The sequence below is a fragment of the Protopterus annectens genome, chromosome 6.part0, assembly GCF_019279795.1.
Source record: "Protopterus annectens isolate FY-2018-M chromosome 6.part0, PAN1.0, whole genome shotgun sequence".
NCBI classification, from domain to species: Eukaryota; Metazoa; Chordata; order Ceratodontiformes; family Protopteridae; genus Protopterus; species Protopterus annectens.
This window is the reverse complement of record NC_056737.1, coordinates 1,906,317,401-1,906,343,776: the sequence shown is the minus strand read 5'-3', so window position 1 is coordinate 1,906,343,776 and position 26,376 is coordinate 1,906,317,401. Positions and strand designations below refer to the sequence as shown.

The following is a 26,376-nucleotide window of genomic DNA, read 5'->3' as shown; positions in this document are numbered from 1 at the left end:
TATCCTAGCACTCATTGGGCACAAGGCAAAGGAATTGATCCTGAACTTAAATTCTGAAGAGGAAGCCATCCCATGACATTACACACACACATGCAGAATGACTGTCATACAACACACACACACACACACACACACACACACACACACACACACACACACACACACACACACACACACACACACACACACGCGCAGACACACACACACACACACACACACACACACACACACACACACACACACACACACACACACACACACACACCTGTAGGCAATTTACAGGAATGTCTTTGGATGTGGGATGAAACCAGAGCACCCAGAAAAATCCATGCAAACACAGTTAAGACATGAAAACTCTGCAGAGAAGGCACCTCAGCTGAGAACCACGACGGGGACATAAACACTGTGAGAGGAAACAGTAGTTAACTGCTGTACCACTGCTAGTGTTCGCAGAGGTGAGAAGAGGAAAAGTATTATATCCTGCAGACTAATTAAAAACCCTTAATTGTTTGGATAGAATTATCAGTAGATTTGTGAACCAAGTGGCAGATATGAACCATTAGATTCCAGATTTCTGTGTATGTTTTCATGATTAAATATGTTGCATTCTTCTGAGTACGATTTTGGAACTAGTTTTGCATTCTGGTTTTTGCCTCAGATGTTTCTTATCAGTAGCATTCCATCTAAAGTTATTCTTTTACGAAATAATGTACTATTCTGTCCTAAAGGCTCACATCATTTGGAGGAATTATTTCACTGCATGTATTCTTCTCAATGCCATTTGCTATTCATGCATTTAATATGCAGACTGTTCAGCTATGAACTATTTAATCTCGTGGTAATCAGTCAGTAGACGTGGTTGTGCATTTTTGATATTAATTTCACATACTCTCTGAAAGAAACATTTTACATGTGATTGTCTGAGCTATTTAATACAACTGTTCAAGATATTCAATCAAAAGTTGAAGCTGCATTAGGACAAATACCACTGCCTAAGATGAAATATTTGCATTACAATTATTCTTCTACAACAATTTTGTGCCACATAAAATATCAAGAAGTAAATACTGAAGCTGTCAAAGTGGAAACAGAATATATACTCTCACTACAGAAATGCTACCTTGCAGAAAAATTAAGGCATAAATATTGCTACTTGTTGGTCCTTGAAAGAATTTCACTAAATAAAAATGTCTAGTTACTTACAGGTGTAGGCCCCCTAGCAACAATTATTGAAACCTTTTTAGGTTGAAATGTTAGGAAATACAGTAAACTCTCAGTTAACCAGCACCCATGGGGATTGGTAGATGCTAGAAAACTGTAGTTTCTGGTTGCTTGAGAATTACTATTAAACATAGGCCTGACTAATACTGTACTCTATACTATGTTTGGTTTGACTTGTTCTTAGGTTGAGGAGAGAGGAAATGTATTCCTATCTTCCTTTTCAAAACTCTAAGACTCTAACAACTTAAGGTATATTTCTGCAGGGGGAGGGGGGGGGGGCAGAAAGTGCAACAAATGAAAATTATACTTTATTTCTTCGATTTTTTTTTTTCTGGTTGCTTGAGTTCCAGCTAACTGAGAGTTTATTGTAACCGAACCTGTTTGATATAGTGAGCTAGAAAACACGTAAAAAAGCTCTCATTTTTTTCTTTGCTTTCATAGTGCTTTTTCTGGTCCACGGTACCCATAGGCACCTGCAAATGTGCCTCTGTCAGAGCCTGTTGCTAGCAAATTGGCAGCTCAATTATCAGGTTCCAGAGATGCCCAGGTGGGTCACAGACTGCAGCATGTCACTGTCTGCATCAAATACATGATTGACATTAGTATTAGTGAGCATTGTACTGTAAGAACTCAAAAGAGATTTGAAGAATTCCTGTAGATCACAATAAAGATTCAGTCTCTTGCATTCAGATAATACATAAAACAAGCATTAAAGGACAACAACACCCTAATCAATACTTGCTCTGATCCGCAGGTGTATTATTCTCCCCAGAAAACAATCCTTACACTGACACATGCAAGTAAAGCATGCCTTAGCTGTCTCTCATTTTACTTTGAATACATGTTAATTAGCTTTCCCAGTACACACCAGGTTGTGTTTGCATGAAATAAAATCTCCTGTATTTATTCATGTTCTCGAGTCATGTTGCCCATTACTTTTAAGAATTTTGGCTTAGAATAAGCATACATAGTTAACACTCCCATCTTCCCCCCCACAAAATGATGGAGTTGCAGGCTTACTGTGACAAACCACTTCTTCTGTCATAACTGAATGACTAGGTAAAAAAACTGACATGTCTGGATGATAGAATGAACAAGTAGGGTAAGACATTTTAACAATAGAAAATTTTAATATTTCAGAAATCAGATCATTTAAGTATGTTAAGCAGCTGAAACAAAAAAGGCCTGTGCAGATTTATTTTGATGATGGCAAAGAACATAAATCTAATGAGTCACTGATTAAATATATAAGAATACCAGCTAAAAAATTAAGCTAAGCAGTAGTTCAAACAACTGAAAGGAAAGAACATCATAAAGGAAAAAGAAGGGCAAAACATGTCAAACTGTGGAGACAGAATAGGCACTGTGGGAGAACCTCTAGCGGGAAAAACAAAATTGAGTTTACATTGAAGCCCCCAAGACGATTTGGGGTAGAATAACTTATGAAATACAAAAGCATCTAGAGGGTAGACTGAAGTAATAATGTTACCACTGCATGAAAGGGCACAAAGTATGGTATAAACATAATAGTTTCTAATCATGGGGTCCTTTAAATTGCATTCTCAAATGCATTGCACTTTAATTCATTGTTCCATTGTTCAGTGCCTTGATGTACATCAGTTTATTAAACAAGATTATTCAAATTTTTAGACTACAAACTCTACCTTCAACAAAGTAACTGATATTTGGAAAATGGTTGTAAAACTCAGGCAGTAACAGCTGTGAAATATTCTACATTTTGATACCCGCTGCAATGCTGAAAAATGTTCTGTTTTCTTGGAGGAGGGGTGGAGTACTCAGAAAATGTTGAAATTATATTCCTGTATTCCACAGTGATATTGTTGAAATTGTATGATGATAAACTGCCACAATACTGTATTCCATCAATAATTTAGAACTTCTGTAAGATTTTTTTTTAAAGTAAAGGCATAAACTTTATATACGCTTGCTGGCTTGCAGAGATTATTCATCTTTGACAGCTACAAAAATTTTGTTGACATTTTTTTTCTGGATCACTTATTTATCAAGCAATGCAGGAACAGATTGTTTTTCATAATTATTATTTATTGATAATTACCGGTTATATAAACACAAAAATACACCTCTGAGAGTTGGTACATAAATGATGAATGTTACTGGCAGAAGGGAGCCTTACACATAAAATGTCAGGCAGTTTTTACAAAACACCCGACTGCATATGTTGTGCTATGTGGTGTACAGCAGGAACACTGTAATGTACCACCAGACTGCATATACCAAAGTGTGTATAAATTAAATGGCTCCACCACTTAAAAACTGTATTGTTATAAATGGATAAACTTTCACCCTGCCTTTTGGGCTTTTACCAGATACACTCCAATTATGCACTTCACCTTTCTCCAAACCTCACAATTTTGGTTTATTAGTTAATAAACATTTTATAATTAATCGTTCTATCATGTTTAATATATCCTGCCATTTATTCTGTAAATTCACTGCTAAAATTGCTATTCATGAAATGTATTAGTGCATATAAAATTACATGCTAAATATACAAATATGAAAATAATAGTGGCGAGTATTTGGCTATTTATAACAAGTAGTAATATTATCTTATCATATTCTAAATACTTTCTACAACAAAGTGGATATTTTAAGTGTGTATGGGGCAGTACTTATTTGGTGCTGTCAAACTTCTTGATTTTTGTAGAGGCTTTACTAGAAATTTTTATTTCAAGTTCTGCTGCCCAAGATGACAAGGTTATGTTTTTATATTTGAGGAAACTTTCAGAAATGGGTGAAATCTTTTGATTCTACTATGAAACACTGACCTCCTGAAAGATGACATTCAAAAGGGATGAAAAAAATCCCAAAATCCAAAAGGCTGAAGACACCCTTTTTTCTTGTTTTTTTTGCCATGGGGCAAGTGTCCCTGCACCCCCCCCCCCCAAATTATATATACCAACTCCATGGCTCTACCAACTCAAAAAAGGAGGAAAGCATATCATTGCCAAAAGAAGTGAGTTATTGCAGGAGCACAATTTAAAATCACACTGGCAATGATTTCCTATGAGAAGAAAATGTTCAGCGTTATGCCTTGTATTTTTTTGTATGGGCTCCTGATACTCTAGCAATTTTACCTTGAGCATGTGCAGGGAAGCCTAGTCTTTTTACATTTACTAATAAATGTAGTTTTAGTGGTGGCTGTGGTGGTGCAGTGGTTAGCATTCTTGCTTCACAGCAAGAGGTTCTCTGGTTTGATTCTTGGCTGGGGGTGCCTTCTATGCAGTGTCTGCATGTCCTTACTGTGGTCATGTGGGTTTCCTGCTGGTGCACCAGTTTCCTTCCAAAGACATGCAGCAAGTGGATTGGACGCTCTAAATTGGCTGTAGATGAGAGTGTGGGTGGGACTGAGTGGTGCAAATGAATTTCTGCAACAGGGATAGCCACCTGGTGGTGTAAACCTTGGCTTGAGATGATTGTCACTGTAGAAGTAACACCCTACCTGACCCCATGTGCAAAACGGGAGAAGGGGTTGAGGATGGATGGAATAAACCTTATTTTAGAATCCAAAATAGTAATAGATATATAGTGTAGTTCTAGTTTTACTGCTTCATTATTGACTTTTGTCTATTATTTTAATTCATTGGTTTGTATTTCATCACAACTGTTGGAGAAACAACATTCCTCATTTTGAAAACTGATATTTATAAAGTGAATAAAAGCCAAAGAGGGCTACATGTACAAATTAAATTAGAATGCATATTACATGACCTATAAATTCTGTCAGTGTTGCTTTTTCATGCAAACCTGACCAGTAATATAAAGTGGTTAGGAAGAGATCATGTTTTATGGAGTGGTTGCCTTTCTCATGGTATATCTGTTTCTATGTTACTGTTTGCAGCGCTGTAAAGACAAGCTTAATGCCCTTGCAATCTCTGTGATGAACCAGTGGCCTGGGGTGAAACTTCGAGTGACAGAAGGCTGGGATGAAGATGGGAACCAGCCAAATGACTCATTACACTATGAAGGCAGAGCTGTGGACATCACTACATCTGACCGGGACCGTAATAAATATGGAATGTTGGCCCGTCTGGCAGTGGAGGCTGGCTTTGACTGGGTTTACTACGAGTCAAAAGCTCATATTCATTGTTCTGTGAAATCAGGTGAGCTCTGGACCTTCAATTTTCCAAATTGTAGATAGCTGTGCAAGAAATTATTGCTTACTAATAACCTTTAGCAACCATGATTAGTACTGACTCATATTACATGCACCTTATATGTCTTAACATCAAATTAAGGAAGAATTAATTATTAACAACGGTTAACTTTTGTTTTGACCAATTTTGAGTTTATTATTCTCTGTGCAGTTTCTAATAGTACTTTTTGAGGTACTCACCAGAAATTTACCTAAACACCAGAGACCTCCGAAACACAAACATGCTACACCTAATACAGCACCTAAGCGCTCAGTACACATAAAAACCAAATGCACAATTGAATCACCAAACAAGCTCTTTAGGCAAAGCACAACTAAACCAAATTTTTTGGTCATAGGTGACTCTATAGTGAGACAGATAGATGTCCTACTCACCAGGCTGGACAAGCAGAAGGTTACAGTCAGTTGTCTGTAGGATGCCAAGATCTGCCAGAATGCACATGCACCCAAGTCTCTGCACAACAAGTACCATTATAACTCCATCATAGTTCATGTTGGTGTGAATGACTTGAGATGTACCTCACTGGACTATATGAAGACAGATGTCACTCATCTCTCTGAACATCTGTTTCATGCAAGTGTGTCCCTGGCCTTGAGCAGCATATCACCTAGGATGATACCACAATATAAACAAAAAATTATTGACTTCAACAATTGGCTTAGTTTCTGGTGTCATTCTAAGGGGATCCAGTACCTGTCAGTCTGGGATGACATGGTAGATAGACCATGCTTCTTTACCAGAGATGGTCTTCATCTGTCATCTCTGGGAGTTTGGTTACTGGCTAAGGCTGTTGCCTCCACCATAATGCCTTTTTTAGGCAATGTCACAACAAAATTCCTGATGTAAAAATATCTTCAAAAAGCAACCTCAAGGTTATGCTGCTAAATGCTAGGAGTCTAAACTTAAAACTGCATTCACTGGAAGCAGCCCTCATTCTAAAAGATGCTGACATCTGTGCAGTCACAGAGATTCAGTTTAAGGCCTCTGAAAGTACCCTGGCCATACTGGCTTATAATGTGTCTTCCACACATTCACACCACAAACTGAAAATGTGGGAACTAAAGGAAGTGGAGTATTAATATTCATCAAAGATAAATACACCTCTAGATTGGTTAAACAAAATGATTCCCTTCAACTAATCCAGATCCAAATGACTGTAGGTAAGACCCCTCTCCAAGTTATTGCCAGTTATAGGAGCCCCTCCATGAACCAGGATACCCACACTGCATACTTGGATCTACTTTAATCACTCAAGATACAACCAAACACCCTGGTTTTATGTGAATTTAACAGCCCATCAGTAGATTGGGTAAATTATACATGTACTAATACACTTGCCCAAAGGTTCTTGGACTTCATCATATCCAATCCCTGGATCAGTTGGTTGTCACCCCCACAAGAGGCCCAAACATTCTGAATCTAGTGATCGTTGCACCACCCCATGTGTGTGGCCCTCCCTAATGAGGTCTGATTATAAATTAGTCTCATTAGAAGTAACAATAACATATGACCCCCATTAGCAGCAAATAGACTAAAAAACTTCTCCAACGCCATTTACAACCTAATATATGATGGCATTAATAGCTTCGTAGCCTCTGCCCTCACTGATGGCATGGACAGCTATACTGGGATTTACACCAATGCCTTGTGTAAGCATCTATACAAATGTATTGACTCATCTGCACCTGATAGGATCAAAACAAGATCCTCAAGAAAGTACAAGCCTGCCTGGTGGACATCCACCATTAACAGGCTATACAATAAGAGAAAAAATTGCTGTCCAAGAGCAGGAAGGAATGGTTTTGGATTGGAAGCATTCCCTCCTTGGCTTAAATAAGCAAATGAGATACCTCATACGGTATTCTAAAGCTAGCTATGAATCCAAATTAGCCTCCATCACTAAGGGTAACCATAAGCCCTTCTTTAACTACATCAGAAACCTTAAAGGAAAAACCCAGATTTGAGAAGAACTGGTTGCTAATGGACCACATATACTAAACTTGCAGAAATAGCCAACCTGCTAAAAAACTTCTCCCCCCTGTCCCTGACACATATCCCTCAAAGCATCCCTATGACCTGCCCTCCACCTAGTATCTCCAAAGAGCAGGTCATAAATGTTCTCTCCAAAGCCAAAAACACAGCTTCTATGGGACCTGATAATATCCCAGACTGCATTCTAACTGGATTAAAACAGAAACTAGTTGCACAGCTGGCTACCATTTTTAACCACATTTTAAGCACTAGTTTTGTACCTGCTGAATCGAAAACAGCAACTGTCATCCCATTAAATAAGGGAGGTACCTCCACAGACCCTGGGAACTATAGACCCATAAGCCTGACCAGCCTAATCTGCAAGGCTATGGAAAGAATAATCATGGACCTTACCAACAAAGACATAGGAGACCTCCAAATGATCGACCCAACCCAGTTTGGCTTCATTAAAGGGAGATCCTGCCTCTTGAACTTGACAGACTTCTTTGAGACAGCCACAAAAGCCCTGGACAAAGGCAAATCTGTGCATATGGCCTACCTGGACCTCACCAAGGCCTTTGACACTATTCCTCACTCAGGCATCATTGATAAACTCACCCAGGTGGAGATCAACCCATATATTGTCAGGTGAGTTGCAAAATGGCTTACTGATAGAATGCACATAGTCAAAATAAGTGACTCAACCTCCACCAGCACACAGGGATCTGTGCTGGGGCCCCTGTTGTGTGGACTCTACTTCTTTGATGTACAGACTAAAAGAAAAGGCCAACAGCTGGCAACGTTTGCTGATAATTGCAAACTGGGTGCAGTCATTGAGTCCCCAAAGTATGTCAACATTCTACAAGAGTTACTTACACAGCCAAACGACTAGTGCCAAAGTCATGGGCTAAAACTCAATGCAAAAAATGTATTGTCATCCCCTTCAGCAAGGGCGATGTCCTGCAGATTACCACATTATTAACAACACCCTAAGCATGCAGTTAGTGGTAAGAGATTTGGGCACATGGTTGACAGCAACCTTTCCTTTGACCACCACATCTCCACAATGGTAAGAAAGGCTTTCTATATTACCCACCTCATAAGTAAGTGCATTGCATCCAAAACAAAAGAGATTATAACCCCCCTGTACTCCTTACTCATGAGGCCAATAATAAGAGTACAATGCTACCTTTGTATGTACCTTACCAGGCACCTGCAGCAACTGGAAAGACCTCAAAGCTTAATTTGGATGACTGGATGTGAAACTGAAAATCCACCCAGGGCGTTTCACCTGTGTCCCTCTCAGACAGGGGCAGTAATTGTTGACTTAGTCCCACTTAATACCCTAATATTCTTGGAAACAGGGGCTATACTTGGTTAGGCTACTCCTGCAGTTCAATGTCCTATTACTGAATATAGGTAAATCGCTGACTTGATGCAAATGTTCCCATTCCAGATATATAATAAGAGTTCAGCATGGTGATCACTGTAATAGAAGCAGACAAGGTATTTACCACAGAATCTAGATTCAATGGCTCCTACAGGAATACTGCCATTATCATGGGAGAATAATACTGAAAATGTTTGACTTAAGTGGCACCAATGAAAACCACATACCTGTTACTAGAGGAGGGTACACTTAGAATAAACCCACCAGTGAAGGGCACACAGAAAAACTTTCAAAAAGAAGATGCTGCTTTTTAGAGCTGCATTTTCTAAGTCTGTTTTTACAGGAGAGAACTGTGTTCGAACTTGTATAATTTAAACACCAAGAAGTTAAGCGACTTGGTTAGTGTCTAGGAAGCACTGAAATCTTTTCACTTTGCAACTAAAGCAAGTAACCAAAGTTCTACATACATAAAAGCTGGCCAGCTTATTACTATTGCTAGTAAGCATTCTTTTATATTTTAGTTTAAAATGATATTCAAACACATTTTAAAATTGTGGTAGTTGCTTTTTATCGAAATGTTTTTGAAAATTTTATTATTTTGAATTGTACTAAAGTGAACCATTAAAAATATGTTAACAGTTTGTATTATTTGACGAGTATTTTAATTTGTGTATCTGATGTGATTTCTGTGTGCAGCATCATTATTTTAACCCACATGTTGAGTGAAGTCCTTCTGTTTTTGATAATGAAAATTACTTGTGCAGGACAAAGACCTGTTAGAATCAATTTTTAATTGAGCATTGTTAGGAATTCTGTAGATAATATTTTATTTTTAGTGACTGAACAAATTCATGATTGCAGTTAAGACCAATAAGGTCAGAAAAGATGTGATGTATCAAAAGTCTTGATTGTGCAAGCATGTCATCAACCAACATGTTCTCTGTATATTAGACAAACTTAAAAGTTATAGTGATTACATGAGTAGGTTACAGTTTTCAGAAATTCCTTGGTTTAAGCAAAAACAATGATATATGATGTGATGACCGTGCCCTGGCCCAGAAATCAAGGAGCCTCAATCCTCACCACTAACAACAGGGAGGTCATCTCCTAGAAGAGGAAAGGATAACTAATACACACAGTAAAGTACAACTTCTCTTAAGTGCACACAGAGATCACAGTCAGTCTGGGGCTGGTTTCTCCCTTGCTCTCCAGGTTCCCAATAAGACTACCCACTGGCACAGCTATAGGGTCCAGATCTCAGCCTAGCTGGCAAGCTAACTTCCAGCACCCTCGCTGTCCAACCAGTGCTTTGTGTCCCTGCCCAGGTAGCTGACACACACCCACACTTTGAGATAAGTATTTATACAACTTCACAGACACTCCTGGGAAAGGCTGACACAGATTCTCTAGCTGTGCCCCTTCACCCAGACTATACGGTTGTAATTTCTGCCACCACCAGCTAATATTATCAGCTACTCAAAGGCCCTTGAAAGGGTGTACAATTATTACTGTGCAATATTATTATCCAATTGGTAATGTGACTATTAAGTCTAAGGCTTATTAGAGTGGCCTTTTATGATAACCTCTACAAATATGCAATCTACTCTAGAGTTTACTTTGTCTCTACACAAACCAGCCACAGGTAAAGGTTTTTAAAATATTTAATAATAAATAATTAAAACACAAGACAATACTACTACACCACAGAGATATCTAAGAGTTCAGAGATCACACAGAAACTTAAAATAATACAGTAGGACAGGTCTGATGTCAAAGAAAAACAATTAATCTAACTTTCTAATCTTTAGCTAATCTTAAGAGAAAACACAGTGCTATAATCCTACTTACATACATAAAGAGCATAAGCAGTACTGGGGTTGATGGTCCAAGTAGTACTGGGGTTGATGGTCCAAGACAAATGCTTTTAGTCTCTCACTGAACTATAGTTTTTTAAAATACTAACAAACAGCTCTGCTAAGACCCTCCCAAATTACATAATTTTGACACTTAGGTTTTCCCAGTATTCACATTACATCATCTTGACACTTAGTCTGGAGTTTCCAGGCCACAAACTGCATTATTTAGCAAGCTAACACTTGTTCAGGAAACTACAACAATAAAAGACATTTCACATGTATACTCTAACAATTATTCCTTAAGTTAAGACAATAGAAAGAATGTGTTTAGTCAGATGCTTCGGCACCATTTTTTTAGGTAATTGTAGCTTCAAAAAACATTTGAAATGCTTGGCTTGATTTTCCTTACAGCAGATGGCAATGCTGCAACAATCCTGAAGTTCACATTTTACAGTGTTTTCTTTCATTTAAAAACACATTTACATTTATTTATACAAATGATAGAATTATGTATTAAATTCTATTTAACTAGGTTGGCAGCCTAAGTCCATTTTTCCCCAATCTTCACATCTCTTCCCCTGTGGAGAACTCAAGCTAGTTTTTCAAGTGACCCTTGAGAAACACCACTTGAGAGGGTTAGGTCTATCTGAGGGGACCTCACCCCATTCCCTGTTTTGACAGCCCATCTGCATTGGCATTGCTACTCCCACTGCGGTGCTGCACTGACATATCATCCATCTTAGCAACTTGGCATTTTGCTGACTGTTTCTGTACAACCATATTAGAGGGTTGTGAACTGTCATTACAGTGAATTTTCTTCCATACAGATAAGGCTGAAGTTTCTGCAATGCCCACACTATAGCTAGACATTCCTTTTCTACAGCTGCATAGCATTCCTCCCTGGGTTGGAGCCTATGACTGAGATAAACCACTGGGTGCTCTTCTCCCTCTAAAGAAATCTGACTAAGTACAGCCCCCACCCCATGGTTTGAAGCATCCACCTGCACAACAAATTATTTGCTGTAATCTGGACTGGCTAACACAGGAGGTCCTCCCAATGCTTCTTTAAGCTTCTGAAATGCCTACTCACATGCTGGGGTCCACACTACCTTATCTGTCCTGTTCTTTCTTGTCAGGTCTGTGAGGGGAGCAGCTATGGTACTATAACTAGGGACGAACTTTCTCTAGTACCCTGTTGTCCCTAAGAATGCCCTCACCTGCTTTTTGGTAACAGGTGCAAGCCATGCCTGAATAGCTTCTACTTTGGCAGGTTCTGGCCTTATCTTACCACTCCCCACTCTATGTCCTAGGTAGGAGACTGCTGCCATACCCACCTCACATTTGCTCGGCTTAATGGTCAACCCTGTCCCCTGTAGTCTGCCCAGCACCTCTCTGACATGCTGAAGGTGCTCTGGCCAGGAATGGCTGTAGATGGCAATTTCATCCAGGTAAGCAAGGGCAAACCCTCCTGCTCCTGCTAGGATATTATCCACCAGCCTCTGGAAAGTCACTGTGGAATTCTTCATCCCAAAGGGCATCTTTGTGAACTCATACAAGCCAAAAGGAGTCACAAAGGCTGACTTCTCTCTAGTACTGGGAGTCAAGGGCACCTGCCAGTAACCCTTCGTAAGATCAGTGGTTGTAAGATACTTAGCCCCACCTAGCTGCTCTAGGGCCTCATCTGTCCTAGGCATGGGGTAAGCATCTGACTCTGTGTAACTATTTAATTTCCTGTAATCCACACAGAACCTGGTGCTGCCATCCTTCTTTGGCACCAACACTACTGGTGAGGCCCAGGGATTGTTGGACTCTTGAATCACACCTAGTTCCAACATCTCCTGTACCTCTTCCCTCAGAGTCTGTTTGACTCTCTCAGGCACCCTATAAGGGGCCTGCCTAATAGGCCTTATCCACCTGGTGCTGCACCAGGTGGGTGCTTCCTGGTTTCCCAGTGAACACGTCCCCAAATTCCTGCAACACTGCTCAGATTTTTTGAACCTGGGTAGGAGATAGCTGCTGGAACATTGCTACCCCTTCCACCGAGGTGTCAGCCCGAGCCTCACTGAGGAGATCAGTCCCCAGATCTCCCTCAGACTCCTCCTGCAATCCACTGCAAATACTCAGCACAAGGGCCTCCCTATCATGGTAACGTTTCATCATGTTAACATGGTACAATTTGTGCCCCTGCCATCTGCCTAGCACTTCCACCATGTAATTAACATCACTTACCTTTCTTATCACCTTGTAGGGTCCCTCCCAAGCTGCTTGCAGATTGTTGTGTCTGACAGAAATGAGAACCATTACCTGCTGCCCCACAGCATATTCTCTAGCTCAAGCATTCCTGTTATACCACACCTTTTTCTGTTGTTGGGCTTCTGCCAGGTTCTCCTGGGCCAAGCCCATGAGTTCCCTGAGCCTTGTCCTGAGGCTTAGGAAGTATGCCACAACAGACACCTTGTGAGACTCACACTCACCTTCCCACTCACCTCAAATTAAATCTAGAGGTCCCATCACCCTATGCCCATACAACAACTCAAAGGGAGAAAAACCTGTAGATTCCTGGGGAACCTCAATGTAAGCAAACAATAGAAGGGGCAAATATTTGTCTCACTACCTCGTAAACTGATCTGCAAATGCCCATAGCATGGACTTGATTGTAGAGTTTAACCTCTCAACAAGACCATTAGTCTGGGATGGTCTTCATGTGCTTCACCCCACAGGCCTTCCACAGACAAGCCAGCAGGTCTGACATGAAATTGGTACCTCGGTCAGTCAGTATTTCTTTTGGGAAACCCTTCCTGCTGAAAATCTATAACAAAGCATTTGCCACCTTCTCTGCCTCAGTGGAGGACAAAGCCACTGCCTCAGGGTATCGTGTAGCATAATCCACTACCACTAGGATATATGTTTTCCCTGTGGAACTTGGGGTACTCAGAAGACCCACAATATCCATACCCTATGAAATGGCTCCTCAATCACAGGCAAAGGCATCAAAGGAGCTCTCACCGTGTCTCCTGCCTTGCCTACCTTTTGGCACTGCTCACAGGTCCTGCAGTACCCTGTTACATCTCTGGAAATTCCAGGCCAGTAGAAGTTTTGCATAATACGCCTCTTTGTACGTTTTATGCCCATATGACCTGCAAAGCTCTAGGCACTACCAACTGCTGTACTCTCTCACCTTCTAGCCCTCCCTCTGGGTCCACTCTCTGTATAGTAACCCTTTGTCCCAGTATACAGATTCCCCCCTTCCCTTGAGAATCAAGTGCCTCCCTAGCTATCTCCCTCAGGCCTTGCAAAGTAAGGTCTGAGAGCTGAGCCTGTCTCAACTCTCACCTTGTAACCCTTCCCAGCTCCCCTTCCACAGGAAGTCTGGCATCCTCTGACAGTGGTACCTCACTGTCAGCCTGGGTACTACTACTCACCTCTACCTTTGCAGTTAACCTGTCCAAGGGAACATCAGTACCCACAAGCAGCTGTGGCTCACATTCAGTCTCACTGCTACAGCATAGCTCCCTCCCTGAAGTAACCACTTCAGCAGTCCTGGCTGCAAGTATGCAGTTTGTCTTGGTCTCCCTCAGGCTACCAGACTTACATGCTTGTCTCCTAGCCTCACTGCGTGTAACTGCATAAGTACATAGTACTGCCTCATCTAAATCGTTCTCTCTCAGGACATCTGCAGGATGGTAGTTCCATACCCCTGTTGTCTCAAGACAACTTACTGTTGGCATTTTGTCTTTCCCACTTACTGGCCCCTCACCTTTGGTTCCCCACCTTGCCTCCCTGGGCACCTATATGCCACATGACCCCACTGGTTACATTCAAAACATTTAACCCTAGCTCCTGGACATGTACCTGGACTAGTCACTTCCCCTGCTACTGGAAGATTCTGTTGGAGTAGTCTGTGCTGCTCACCATGGGTTCCTTTAGACCCATGAGTAGTACTGGGGGTCCCCTTCCTGAGCAGAGCTGCCTTGCTTGCCAGGTATAGGTCTCCCTGCTTCCCCAACTCATCTGAAGTAGCACATTGTCTATCAGCTAACCAGATCCTCATGTCCTCAGGCAAAGTGCTAAAGGCTTGTTCCCTCACCAAAAGGTCTGCCAGGCCTTCAAAAGTGGTGATCTGACAACGACTCACCCAGCTATGAAAATAATTGCTCAACAACATATTCACATACATTTTCATCTGCCTTGCATCTATGTTCACAAAACGTTTTCCTATACATTTCAGGTGTTAGCTTAAAACATTGTAACAGACATTTCTTTACAGCAGTATAATCAAAACAGACAGAGTCAGACATTTGTGATATACAAGTTACAGCTTTCCCATGGAGTAAGTGGGTCAGGAACCGTACTCAGAGCCATTGGTCAACACTATACTGTTTGCATACCCTTTCAAATGTGAATGAAACTATCAAAATTATCACCCTCTTTAAATTGTGGAAGAAGAAATTTGCTGACCTGTTGTGCTTCTGTGGTCCAGTTACTCCCTTCCCCATTACCTCCATGACTCTGGCGAAGAGTCAGCATTTCCCTCTCATGCCTCCTCTGATGCTGCTTTTCTTCGGCTTCTATCTCCAAATGCCTGGCCTCCAACTCAAGTCTCTTTAGCTCCAGCTGGATTTTTAAGTCCACTGCAGAAAGGTTGAGCTGTCCATTCTCCGAGGATATTGTATCTCCACTGCCAGTCTGATTGTCTTTCACAGAAAAGTTGAGCTGTTCATTCTCCGAGGATATTGTATCTCCACTGCCAATCTGATTGTCCTCCTGGATGCTGTTTTCTGATGCAGCTGTAACCAAGGCTGCAATCAGGTCTGCCTTAGTCAGGTTTCCATGCACCAGTCCCCTAGCCTGGCACATCTCCACCAGCTGGCTCCTTGTCAGCTTTCCATACTCCTGTGCTGACATACTGCCTGCTCACCCTGACTAAGCTAACAAAAGAAATAAAACAATCGTGATCTGAACTCTGAGTATACTCTGTGTGGCTGATTTAGAGTACAAAACACTTTCAGAGATCACTGTACATAAGCTACAGGATTCACTCTACCCACACCACTGTCAAACACTTGTGAGGATATCTTATCCCAACCACTGCCACCAGTTGTGATGACCGTGCTCTGGCCCAGCAATCAAGGAGCCTCAATCCTCACCACTAACAACAGGGAGGTCATCTCCTAGAAGAGGAAAGGATAACTAATACACACAGTAAAGTACAATTTCCCTTAAGTGCACACAGAGATCACAGTCAGTCTGGGGCTGGTTGCTCCCTTGTTCTCCAGGTCTCCAATAAGACTCCCCACTGGCACAGCTATAGGGTCCAGATCTCAGCCTAGCTGGCAAGCTAACCTCCAGCACCCTCTCTGTCCAACCAGTGCTTTGTGTCCCTGCCCAGGTAGCTGACACAAACCCACACTTTGAGATAAGTATTTATACAACTTCACAGACACTCCTGGGAAAGGCTGACACAGATTCTCTAGCTGTGCCCCTTCACCCAGACTATACAGTGTAATTTCTGCCACCACCAGCTAATATTATCAGCTACCCAAAGGCCCTTGAAAGGGTGTCCAATTAAAACTGTGCAATATTATTATCCAATTGGTAATGTGACTATTAAGTCTAAGGCTTATTAGAGTGGCCTATTACGATAACCTCTATAAATATGCAATGTAGTCTAGAGTTGACTTTGTCTCTACACAAACCAGCCACAGGTAAAGGTTTGTAAAATATTTAATAATAAATAATTAAAACACAAGACAATACTACTACACCACAGAGATATCTAAGAGTTCAGAGATCACACAGAAACTTAAAATAATACAGTAGGACAGGTCTGATGTCAAAGAAAAACAGTTAAACTTTCTAATCTTTAGCTGATCTTAAGAGAAAACACAGTGCTATAATCCTACTTACATACATAAAGAGCATAAGCAGTACTGGGGTTGATGGTCCAAGACAAATGCTTTTAGTCTCAATTTAAAAATACTAACAAACAGCTCTGCTAAGGCCCTCCCAAATTACATCATTTTGACACTTAGGTTTCCCAGTACTCACATTACATCATCTTGACACTTAGTCTGGAGTTCCCAGGCCACAAACTGCATTATTTAGCAAGCTAACACCTGTTCAGCATACTACAAGAATAAAAGACATTTCACATGTGTACTCTAACAATTATTCCTTAAGTTAAGACAACAGAAAGAATGACAGACACTTCGGCACCATTTTTTTAGATAATTGTAGCTTCAAAGAACATTTGAAATGTTTGGCTTGATTTTCCTTATAGCAGATGGCAATGTTGCAACAATCTTGAAGTTCACATTTTACAGTGTTTTCTTTCATTTAAAAACACAAGCCTGTATTTTACATTTATTTATACAAATGATAGAATTATGTATCAAATTCTATTTGACTAGGCTGGCAGCCTTCACCCATCTTTCCCCAGTCTTCACATATGATTTTTGGGACAGAAACCAGCAGAGGATTACTACTGAAATTCCACATAGTTTGCAGCAAGTTGATGGAGTTAACAATGCCACATTTAAAAATAAAGGAAAAGGCTTGTGCAAACTGAATAAAAATTGTGAAAGTGAAAAACCATGGGACTCATGCAAAAGTTCCAGAATACGGTTTTAAACTGAAATTTTAAAGAGCTGGATTTATTCTTTTTGTTCAGTTAGTAACTTTAAAACAATGAGACAATAAAACTGGAAAGGAAGGCAAGAGGAGGAGATCTGGGAGATGTTACGGCTTACCATCATAGGTGTAGGCAAGCATGCACCGTGTGAGCCATGTTATGCTAATTATTTTTTAAAGGGCAAACTTGTGTCCAGTATGATGGCACCAAATGTTTCAGCTTCAAGCACTTAAATGAAATTAAAATAGTTCAAGTGAAAAACAAATAAATAATCGTCTCTATAGCTATCCATGCTTGTTACATTGCTAGCTAGCCAATTAAACACTTCTAATATAATAATTTTGGGATATATGCTATATCTTCAATCTAATATTTATGAAATATACTATAGAAGCAAGCAGTTAAGCTTCTTCTTGATGGAGGTGAGTAATGTAATAGTCTGGAAATTTTTGTACAATTCCAAAAATCTTGACTCCATCCCTGCTCATCACAGTTAATTGGATTGGTCTTAATATATATAGTTATCACAGTCTTTCATTTATTTGATTCTTAAAGTAGGAACTAAACTTGTCTCCAACTTCCTTGTGCTCTTAGTGAACCCCTTGGACAACTTGTCTGTTCCTGGTAGGGGCAATTACTTCTTCTTAGATCCTCTGCCAAATGTTAATGCATGATTTACTGGATAAGAATAATACTAGCGAGATGAAGCAATGACAGCTAAATGTATAGTAAATGTGCATTTATAAAAATGCCAATCCCCCTTCAAACAATTATAAATAATCAGTTGATTACCAGAGGAAAGGCTAATGGCATTAATATAAATATGTACCTTATAATTGGTTATCATGGTGTGTGTTGGAATGCTAGGTCAAATTTAAGTGAATCGGTTGCTTAGATTGGCATAAGTATGGTGCCACATATGCCTCTCTTTTCTGTTTCGGTGGTTCATCTTGCTTGTAGTGTAATCCGTCTGGGCTTTTTACTTTTCATGTGTATTTGCTTTGCTTTTTGGCTACTTCAGGTTACTGCACACATTTCAAAGAACAACTTTAATGGATAACAGACTATCTCACCACATACTATAATGTATTTGAATAAATCTGCAAAAAAAAATCCCTGCCTCAATATATACCAGTTAGCATCTGTAATGGAAATGCTGGAAGTGATTGCAAAGTTACAAACTTTGTTTCCTGTAAACAGGTCAATGAATTAGCTTTCTTTTGTACAAATGTAATGCAGTTGGAGCAACTCACTTAAATATTTTGCCCTTGACTTAGTGATGTTAAGTAAATAATGGCAGTGCAGATGGGAAAAAAAGATTGCACTCAGAGAGTCTAGGGCATCATTGACATTTAGATTTTATGGGTAAAGGACCTTTTAGCACTGGAGACAGCACTGACAGATCCTCCTTGTTTGGCTTTGTTTATGTGTCTGGAGGAAATGTGCTTGAGTTGTATTTCAGAAAAAAAGCACAGTGATTGCAGACTGAGTCAGAAAGCTCACCTAATTCAGCAGGCCTGTAGCATCATTGTAAAGCCAGTTGTACACAGAATAAGCCTGTGATTCAGGAATTACAGAAAATGGAGCAGTTTAGTTGAGGATCTGAACGGAGTTCAAATGGCAGCAGGAACATGTGGTCAGGTGGCAAATGTTTGGTGCACTGACCTTATGGCCTTAGCAAACTCATTAAAATACTTGCCTGATTTAGCTGTAAAGGACAACTGCGACTTGGTCTACATGTCATCTGCACAGTGCTCTATTCCTGATCATATAATGATTCTGTGAGTCCCTGGCACCCAGTAGTTGAGCTGTGGCTGATCTGAGAGTTCTACTGAAACAGTTTATCCTTTATCCACATTGGTAACCTAAGGTGTAATTTAATCTATAGTCCCAAATATAATCCTAAATAAGGTGAGGGGTTGACAATAGTCTAAAACATCAGATCAGTTATAGTTAATGCGATTTTGCATTGCACAGCCTATAAACCCCATACATACTGAGCTAGTTTAGGACTTGCAGTCTTTGTTGTGCTGTTGTACTCCTAGGTAGATACATCACTGACATGTGATAGTTATCCAGACTTCCTCCAGCAGCCTTCTATTCCTCCTCCTACTACCTCCTGCTATGTATCATAGAAGCAAACCGACTGTGCTTTACTATATGGTCTCTATGGGTATTTGATAAATAAGTGGCATCAGGATAGCTTTCCCCTGGAAATCTGTGATGTCATCCTAAAGCATCCTACCTATTGGCTGTGGTATACAGACACACAGCCACTCAGGCAGACAAACACACATATACACACACACACACACACACACACACACACACACACACACACACACACACACACACACACACACACACACACACACTTGCACACACACTTGCACACACACACACACACACACACACACACACACACACACACACACACACACACACACACACATGCATGTGCGCACGCGCATGCATGTACATGCACTTGTACAGATCATGTACTCACGCAGACATACTCACATGGGCACTCGTTTGCACATAAGGTGAACTGCTCTTAAAATATTTCTGGCAAGTTTTGAACAATAGTGTGACAGTCATTTTCACTACGTTTGTCAAGTCAAAGGAAAGTTTTAATGAAACATATTTACAGGAAATGTTGCTAAAGCCAAGGCTGGAGGCTCTTTCCAGCTAAGACCCAGGCCAGACAGACACCGACAGACTACAGTCAGAACCGACAAAGTTGAAATATATACAGTACTGCATCATATGTACAAATATCGATTGTAGAATTATACAGAAAAATACAGCTGTTGATACAGAGAAGCAAAAAAAAAAAAAAAACAAGTACACTGTTGAAATGTAAATAGTGTGACATCCTAAATTCATATTCAGATGGATGCATCTGCATCATATACATAAAATGCAAAGTAAATAAAGCAGCAGTTGTTTAAAACATGTATAAAGGCACAAGTATGTACAGCATACAGCCATGTTTTTGCTGTGGTGTGTAGGAAGGAAGAAGGAAAAAGAAAATGTATTTTATTTTACTCCCACCTATTTATATATAATTAATTGCAGAAAGATTCTTTGCAACAGTAGTCATAGGTGAAGGGAAAGTAAGTTTGAGACCAGGGAAGTCCATTGGGCCAAGAAGAGCCTGTTTTCAGTGGAAACCCGGGGAGAAAAGCTCCACAATAATTGCAAGTTACATTTCACATGTTACAAAAGGACATAGTTCATGCAGCTAGTTAAACGTTTACAGAAAAGCTCCATGATATTTGCAATTGGCTTGTCACAATGTTACAAAAATGAAAAGACATAATTCAATACAGAAATTTCAACATTTACATAAAGTGAATATTTTTGCTATAAACTCAATTGTAGGTTTAACATTTCAAAATGTATAGCTACTAGCCATTAATAGGTTAGGAAAATATTATGCATGGAGAGGGTCATAGTATATTTGAGATTGGAGAGTATAGTACAATAGATATTAGAGAGAAAATTCGTTTTTAGTAGGGGAGGGATTGTTTTGGGTGGGATGAAGTAGTAGCAGAGGTAGATGGATGAGTCAGTGCATGGTGGAATGAGGGGGGGGTTAAGTTGGAGCATGGCAAGGGCATTCCCATTTGGAAGAAACATGAGAGAGTAGCTGAAATTTGAAATTTGTATGGTTAGGTAGGTTGCGTAGGTGTGTGGGGAGAGAGTTCCACTGTTTAGCTAAGGAGTGGGATAGCAGTAGATAGCCAGGAGATCGTGCATGTTTGTGGACCTGTAGGAGATTTTGGTTTTTGGGTTTGAGTGAGATCTAAAGAGTATAGTCAAGAGCAAAAAAGATGGGGCTAACCTGTGTCTCTGAAGCAACTACATTTGTTTTCTTCTAGTAGATGTGAATGATAAGACATTTTGAAAGATATAAGATTTTCAATTTGTTTGATGTTTTCAGGTAGAAAGTTCTAGCTGGTAGTGGCTGTTTTGTAGAAGGATCTTTCCCAGGTGGCAAGAGTGAAGGGAGACCTATTCAGGTGAAGAGTGTTTGAGTTCCAGAGGGAATAGGAGGGATTTTTTTAGATAAATTTTTGAGAAGAGGTGGGCAGTTACTCAGATGAATAAGTTTGAAGGTGAGTGTGTGAAGGAGTAATGTGACGCTGGCAGCGACAGGTAGCCAGTTACATTTGTTTAGTATATTGCAGTGATGTTCACTTTTGCTGGAAAGGTGGAAGAAATTAAGTATGTGGTTTTCAGAAAACTGTATCTGGGTGGTATTAAGTGTGGAACAGAGGGTGATGATGGGCAGTCCATACTCAAGTCTAGGAAGCAGAACATTTTTTGACAGTGGACTGTTTAACTTCAACAGTAAGTAGATGTGATATTTTATAAGATAGTTTTAACTGTGCTAGTACTTTGCGAATTTGTATTTCACTGTGTTCATGGAAGGAGAGGTTCTGGTCTGTGCCTTAGATGAATGAAAAGGGATACCTGCCTTGTCAGTAACTGAGATAATTTTTTAACTTTTAGAGAGTACTGAATAACATTACTGAACTATTGTTTGTATTGACAGTGAATTTATTTGTGTGAAGTCAATCCAGGTAGATGTAAAATCTTTCTGGAGTTAAATTTTATGAGAGTTTAGGTTTGTATTGCCCTAGTGAATACAGTTGATGTGTGAAGGTCCCAAGGAAGATTGTTTATACTGATGGAAAAGAGAAGAGGACCAAATGCAACAGACAGGTCAGCAGGTAGTATGTATAGGGTGCTGGGATTTTCATTTTTGGATATCTGGAAATGACAGACCATGTTTTATTATACAAGACACTAGTGAACTGTTACCTGTGAACTAGTATACGTTTCAGGAAAGCTGAATACACATGGTATGCCAGATGTGTGGAACACATATGGTACAGGGACCATGTGATAAGTGTGATAAGAAGAGACTGAAGTACCTCCAAGTTACAAGAACTTATATAATTGGATTGTTACCATTTACCTGAATGTAGACACAAAAAAATCTAGTAGAAAAAAAGATTTTCCAAGAGTAGAAGGTATACTATTAACTAAGTCAAAGACTAAATCACAGAAAATGCAAGGAAAAATTCCTTGAAAGAAGAGACATAGATAAGTTGAACACCTTACCAGAAGAACTAACAAGATGGCTAGAAACAATCATGAGATTTAAGAATCAGGAAGCATTTTGGATGCCAGAAACAAGGAAGCAGAGTACTTCCAGCAATGCAGAATGGTTTAGAAGTGGGCAGAACATCCTAAAACTCATTTATAGTAGCAATTATACCACCTGTGACAACATAAGAATGGTTATTAAAAGGTACAAAGTCTGTGCACAGCAAATGCTCTTTGATGATGTTGGTCACTCATTACTTACAGGGAGGCAGAAGTAATTAGTTATTGGTAAGGCCAGTTAATTATTAATAGAATTATATTACAGTTAAAACCTTGAAAGTATTGGTTGACAAAGCTTACTCAGAACTACACCTACATCAATTGGGAGTACTCCAAGGATCTACCTGCCTTTGACCCATATTATTCTCTTATGACTTTTAACTAGACCTTTAAAAATTACAAGTCACACTGTATGCAGATAAGTGTGTGTTAAAGAAAGCAGTCAAAACAAGAGAGAGAGATAGGTAGAATAATTTAAACTGCTCTCACACCTATAATAATAACTCCAAACAATTTATTTATTTATTGCCATTCGATCACTGGGAAAGTCCGACTGGATACAAGCCCATTTTCACTGGAGGCCCAGGGAGAAAAGCTCCAAATTATTACAAAACATTTTAAGAACAATAATTTTAAAATCTTCAAAAATTAAACAAAAAAACTCTGCAGTTTAAATAATTTGTAACAAATTAGACATAATATAAAAACATTGGTTAAGACTCAGTACAAGTTATATGACAATCATTTAATATTTAGAGAAATTTTGGACAATTATCAGAGAAATTAAAAGTAAGTTAGTCTAATAAAAGCAGGAATTGCAATATGAAGTGAAGGAAAAACAGGCTTTTGGTATATTTGGAGAGAAAGTCAGGGAAGACAATTTTATAGAAGTAAGGCAGCAAGTAGAGAAGGGAGAGTAAGGAGGTATAAGGAATGAAATGGTAATTTTTCACATTTAGGGATATAATTTACCCTGGTTTTGAGCACGAACAGAGCTAGATTTTATCTAGGAAGTCTTCCTGAGTAGTTTTGAAATGGAAGGGAGGGTATTGACCTGATGGATACAGTTAAGTGATTCCAGGTATTAGCAACCTTTTACGAGTACAGACAGCGTGCAGTAGATTTAATAGGTTTGCAGGCAGATGGGAGTTTTTAGTTACCAGATCGCAATGCCTGACTGGAAACATAGTTGTGTAGAATGTTTTTAGTGCTGGACAGGCAGATTGATGCTGGATAATTTTATAGGTGGTAAGAAACTGTGTATATGTTTGTTGAGGAGGCAATTTTAACCAATTTAGGCTTTTTTAGTGCTATACAATGGTGGGTTGTGAAAGGGGTGTTTGCTACAAATTTAGCAACTTTGTTATACCATTGTTCAAGTTTTAATGTTTGTGAAGCCTGGAAGTTAGTGAGGATGGGAACACCATAAAGAAATGTGGAGGGGTTTACCATGATAAGGTTGAATGCACTAACATCAAACGTGCATTCGACAGAAAAATAACATATAAGCCTAACATATCTAAAGAGAGGAATGTTGAAAATAATTTGCACGGAAAAGTGCATTCCATAATATCGACATTCCCTTCTTTCAGATACGACAGTTAGCTCACCTCTACTATTTTGCAGGGGGGCTATTGCCCCATGCACCCCCCAATGTGGGGGCCTCTCCCCCCCACACCCCCCTACTTAAATATACCAACTCTGAGATCGCACTACAGTGAGGAAATGGGCTACTTCCCTGTTCTCACTGAAGTGTGACCTCCCTCCACAGTCTCAGCCTGCACTTTCTTGACTAACCTCATTCGACCGCTCGTCATTCAATTTCTTGCCCCGTATGAACCATGACTTCACACATCAGCCGTTCAATGTCCTGCAGTTCGGGTAAGTGATATCAACCTGTGGGGAGGAGATAAGCAGTGGCAAGTTTAGTTTTAGTTGCATCGATGAGAACGTTTTTTGGCTCTGTAAAGCATCCCGATTTTGTATATGCAACTTGAATGTAAGACTATCATATACTATCACCCCTAATAATTTAATATGAGAAGTGATTTCAATGATTGTGTTTTCAAGAGAGAGGACTTTAAATTTTGTTTGTTTTTTTTCACAAGAGAGGGATTTGGGGAAAAAAGTAGTAGTTTTAGTCTTTTTTGGGTTGAGCAGGAATTGTGAGTACATCTAACACGTAAAGGCAGATAAGCAAACCAATAATCAAAGTTCTGTGCACTCAGGAATTCATGGAGAACAAAGTTTTTTGAGAATATTAATTACTTAATATACAATGTTGAGCATTTTTGTGTATAACATAATACAGTAGAGAGTCGACACACAAAGAACAGGTGAAGTAGCATAATTCTAACAAGTAAAGCAACAGACAAAATTCGCAGCAGTACAGATGGAACTCACACACACATACACCCTTAACAAGGAAAGCAGCAACCTTAGCATTTGCAGCATTATAGATGCAACTCACACACACATACACCCTTAACAAGTAAAGCAGCAACTTTAAAATTCACAGCAGTACAGATGCAACTCATACACACATACACCCTTAACAAGTAAAGCTGCAACCTTAAATTTCTGTGAAATGAACACTTACTTGTTATAAATAAGCAGCAACAAACAGGTGAACCAGCAAAATTCCATGAACATTAAATTTTGTGCGATAGTACAGATGCAACTCACGCACGTACAGACGCAACTCTTAGGAAAGCTGTGTTTGGATAACTGGCATTTCATATGATTGATGTTTGGATAATTGATGCTCCACTGTATAATAAGACTTCATCAAAACATTGTAAAAATCTGTCCTGCTCTTTATAAAAAAAAACTCCAGCTTTACTCCGTCGCATATCGCCTACTCAGAGGCGATCTCTGCCTAACATACAAATCTATGTCAAGCCCAGAGCTGTTGGACATGCTCCACTTAAAGAAACCCAATCCTTTTGAGCTGCATGCTCTAGGGACCTAAACCTTGTCACCACAATAAACAGAACATGCTGGAGGGATAGATTCCTGTCCCAGAGACTTCCCATACTCTTGAACAGACTACCTATCTATGTCAAGCAGAGCTCCTCATTAGCACTCTTCAAGAAAAATCTTGATGATTGGATGGGAAATAGTAAATTCACCCCAGGGATCACTTATGTGGCTCTGCTTGACAGGAGCACAGGAAAATAATTTTCTTTTGTGGCGAAAGCCAGGGTACCTTTTTGGCTAGGCTTGTACAGGCCCTAGGGCCAATAGGCTAGTACCTACCTATGAACCTACAGAATTGTACTCTCACACTTGTTCTGTAATAATAAATTATGGCACTGACAGCAAAACTTCCATCATGTTTTTTGGTTCTTTATAGAGATGCATAGAGGCTTGTATACTACAAATCATAGATTCATTGCATCACATCATTCTCTATTCTAGAGTGATAAACATGTAGGAATTTGACTGGTTTCTATATGATCTCATAAGTTTCGTATTGAAATAACAGCAGTAGATATTTACTCTGAAGATGCATCATGTTGCAGTTTCTGTATGCTGAAGATGAATCAATGATCATGAATAAACAATCTCATAAGCAGGTGAACTTCAGCTTAATTTTCTATAACAAGGCACTGGAACTTTCTGTACTGGTCACCCTGCCAAAGAAGACAGAAGAGTGACAAGAGAGAGACTATCATAGAACATAAATGATTAAACACTGCGCAGTTTTGTTGTGTCCACCAAATGAAACACCACCAAAGTTAGAGGATTTATGGAAATTAATTTGGGAGGAGGATATGGGTGGGTATCAAAAACACCTCATCACAATTAGACATGCAGAGATGGAAAACACTCATCTCTATTTGACACATAAAGATGGAAAACACTCATCATTATTAGGCATGCAGTGATGGAAGCACTCATCACAATTAGACATGCATTGATGGAAAA

The 26,376-nt window shown here is 39.7% G+C and overlaps 1 protein-coding gene across 1 annotated transcript in view; it reads left to right on the top strand.

Moving 5' to 3' along the window:
* Positions 1-26,376, top strand: part of IHH (Indian hedgehog signaling molecule) — a 432,053-nt gene that overhangs the window by 320,176 nt on the left and 85,501 nt on the right. Inside the window, exon 2 of the mRNA XM_044075225.1 lies at positions 5,105-5,366. Coding sequence (XP_043931160.1) covers positions 5,105-5,366 — 262 coding nt within the window. The remainder of the gene's footprint in view (positions 1-5,104; positions 5,367-26,376) is intronic.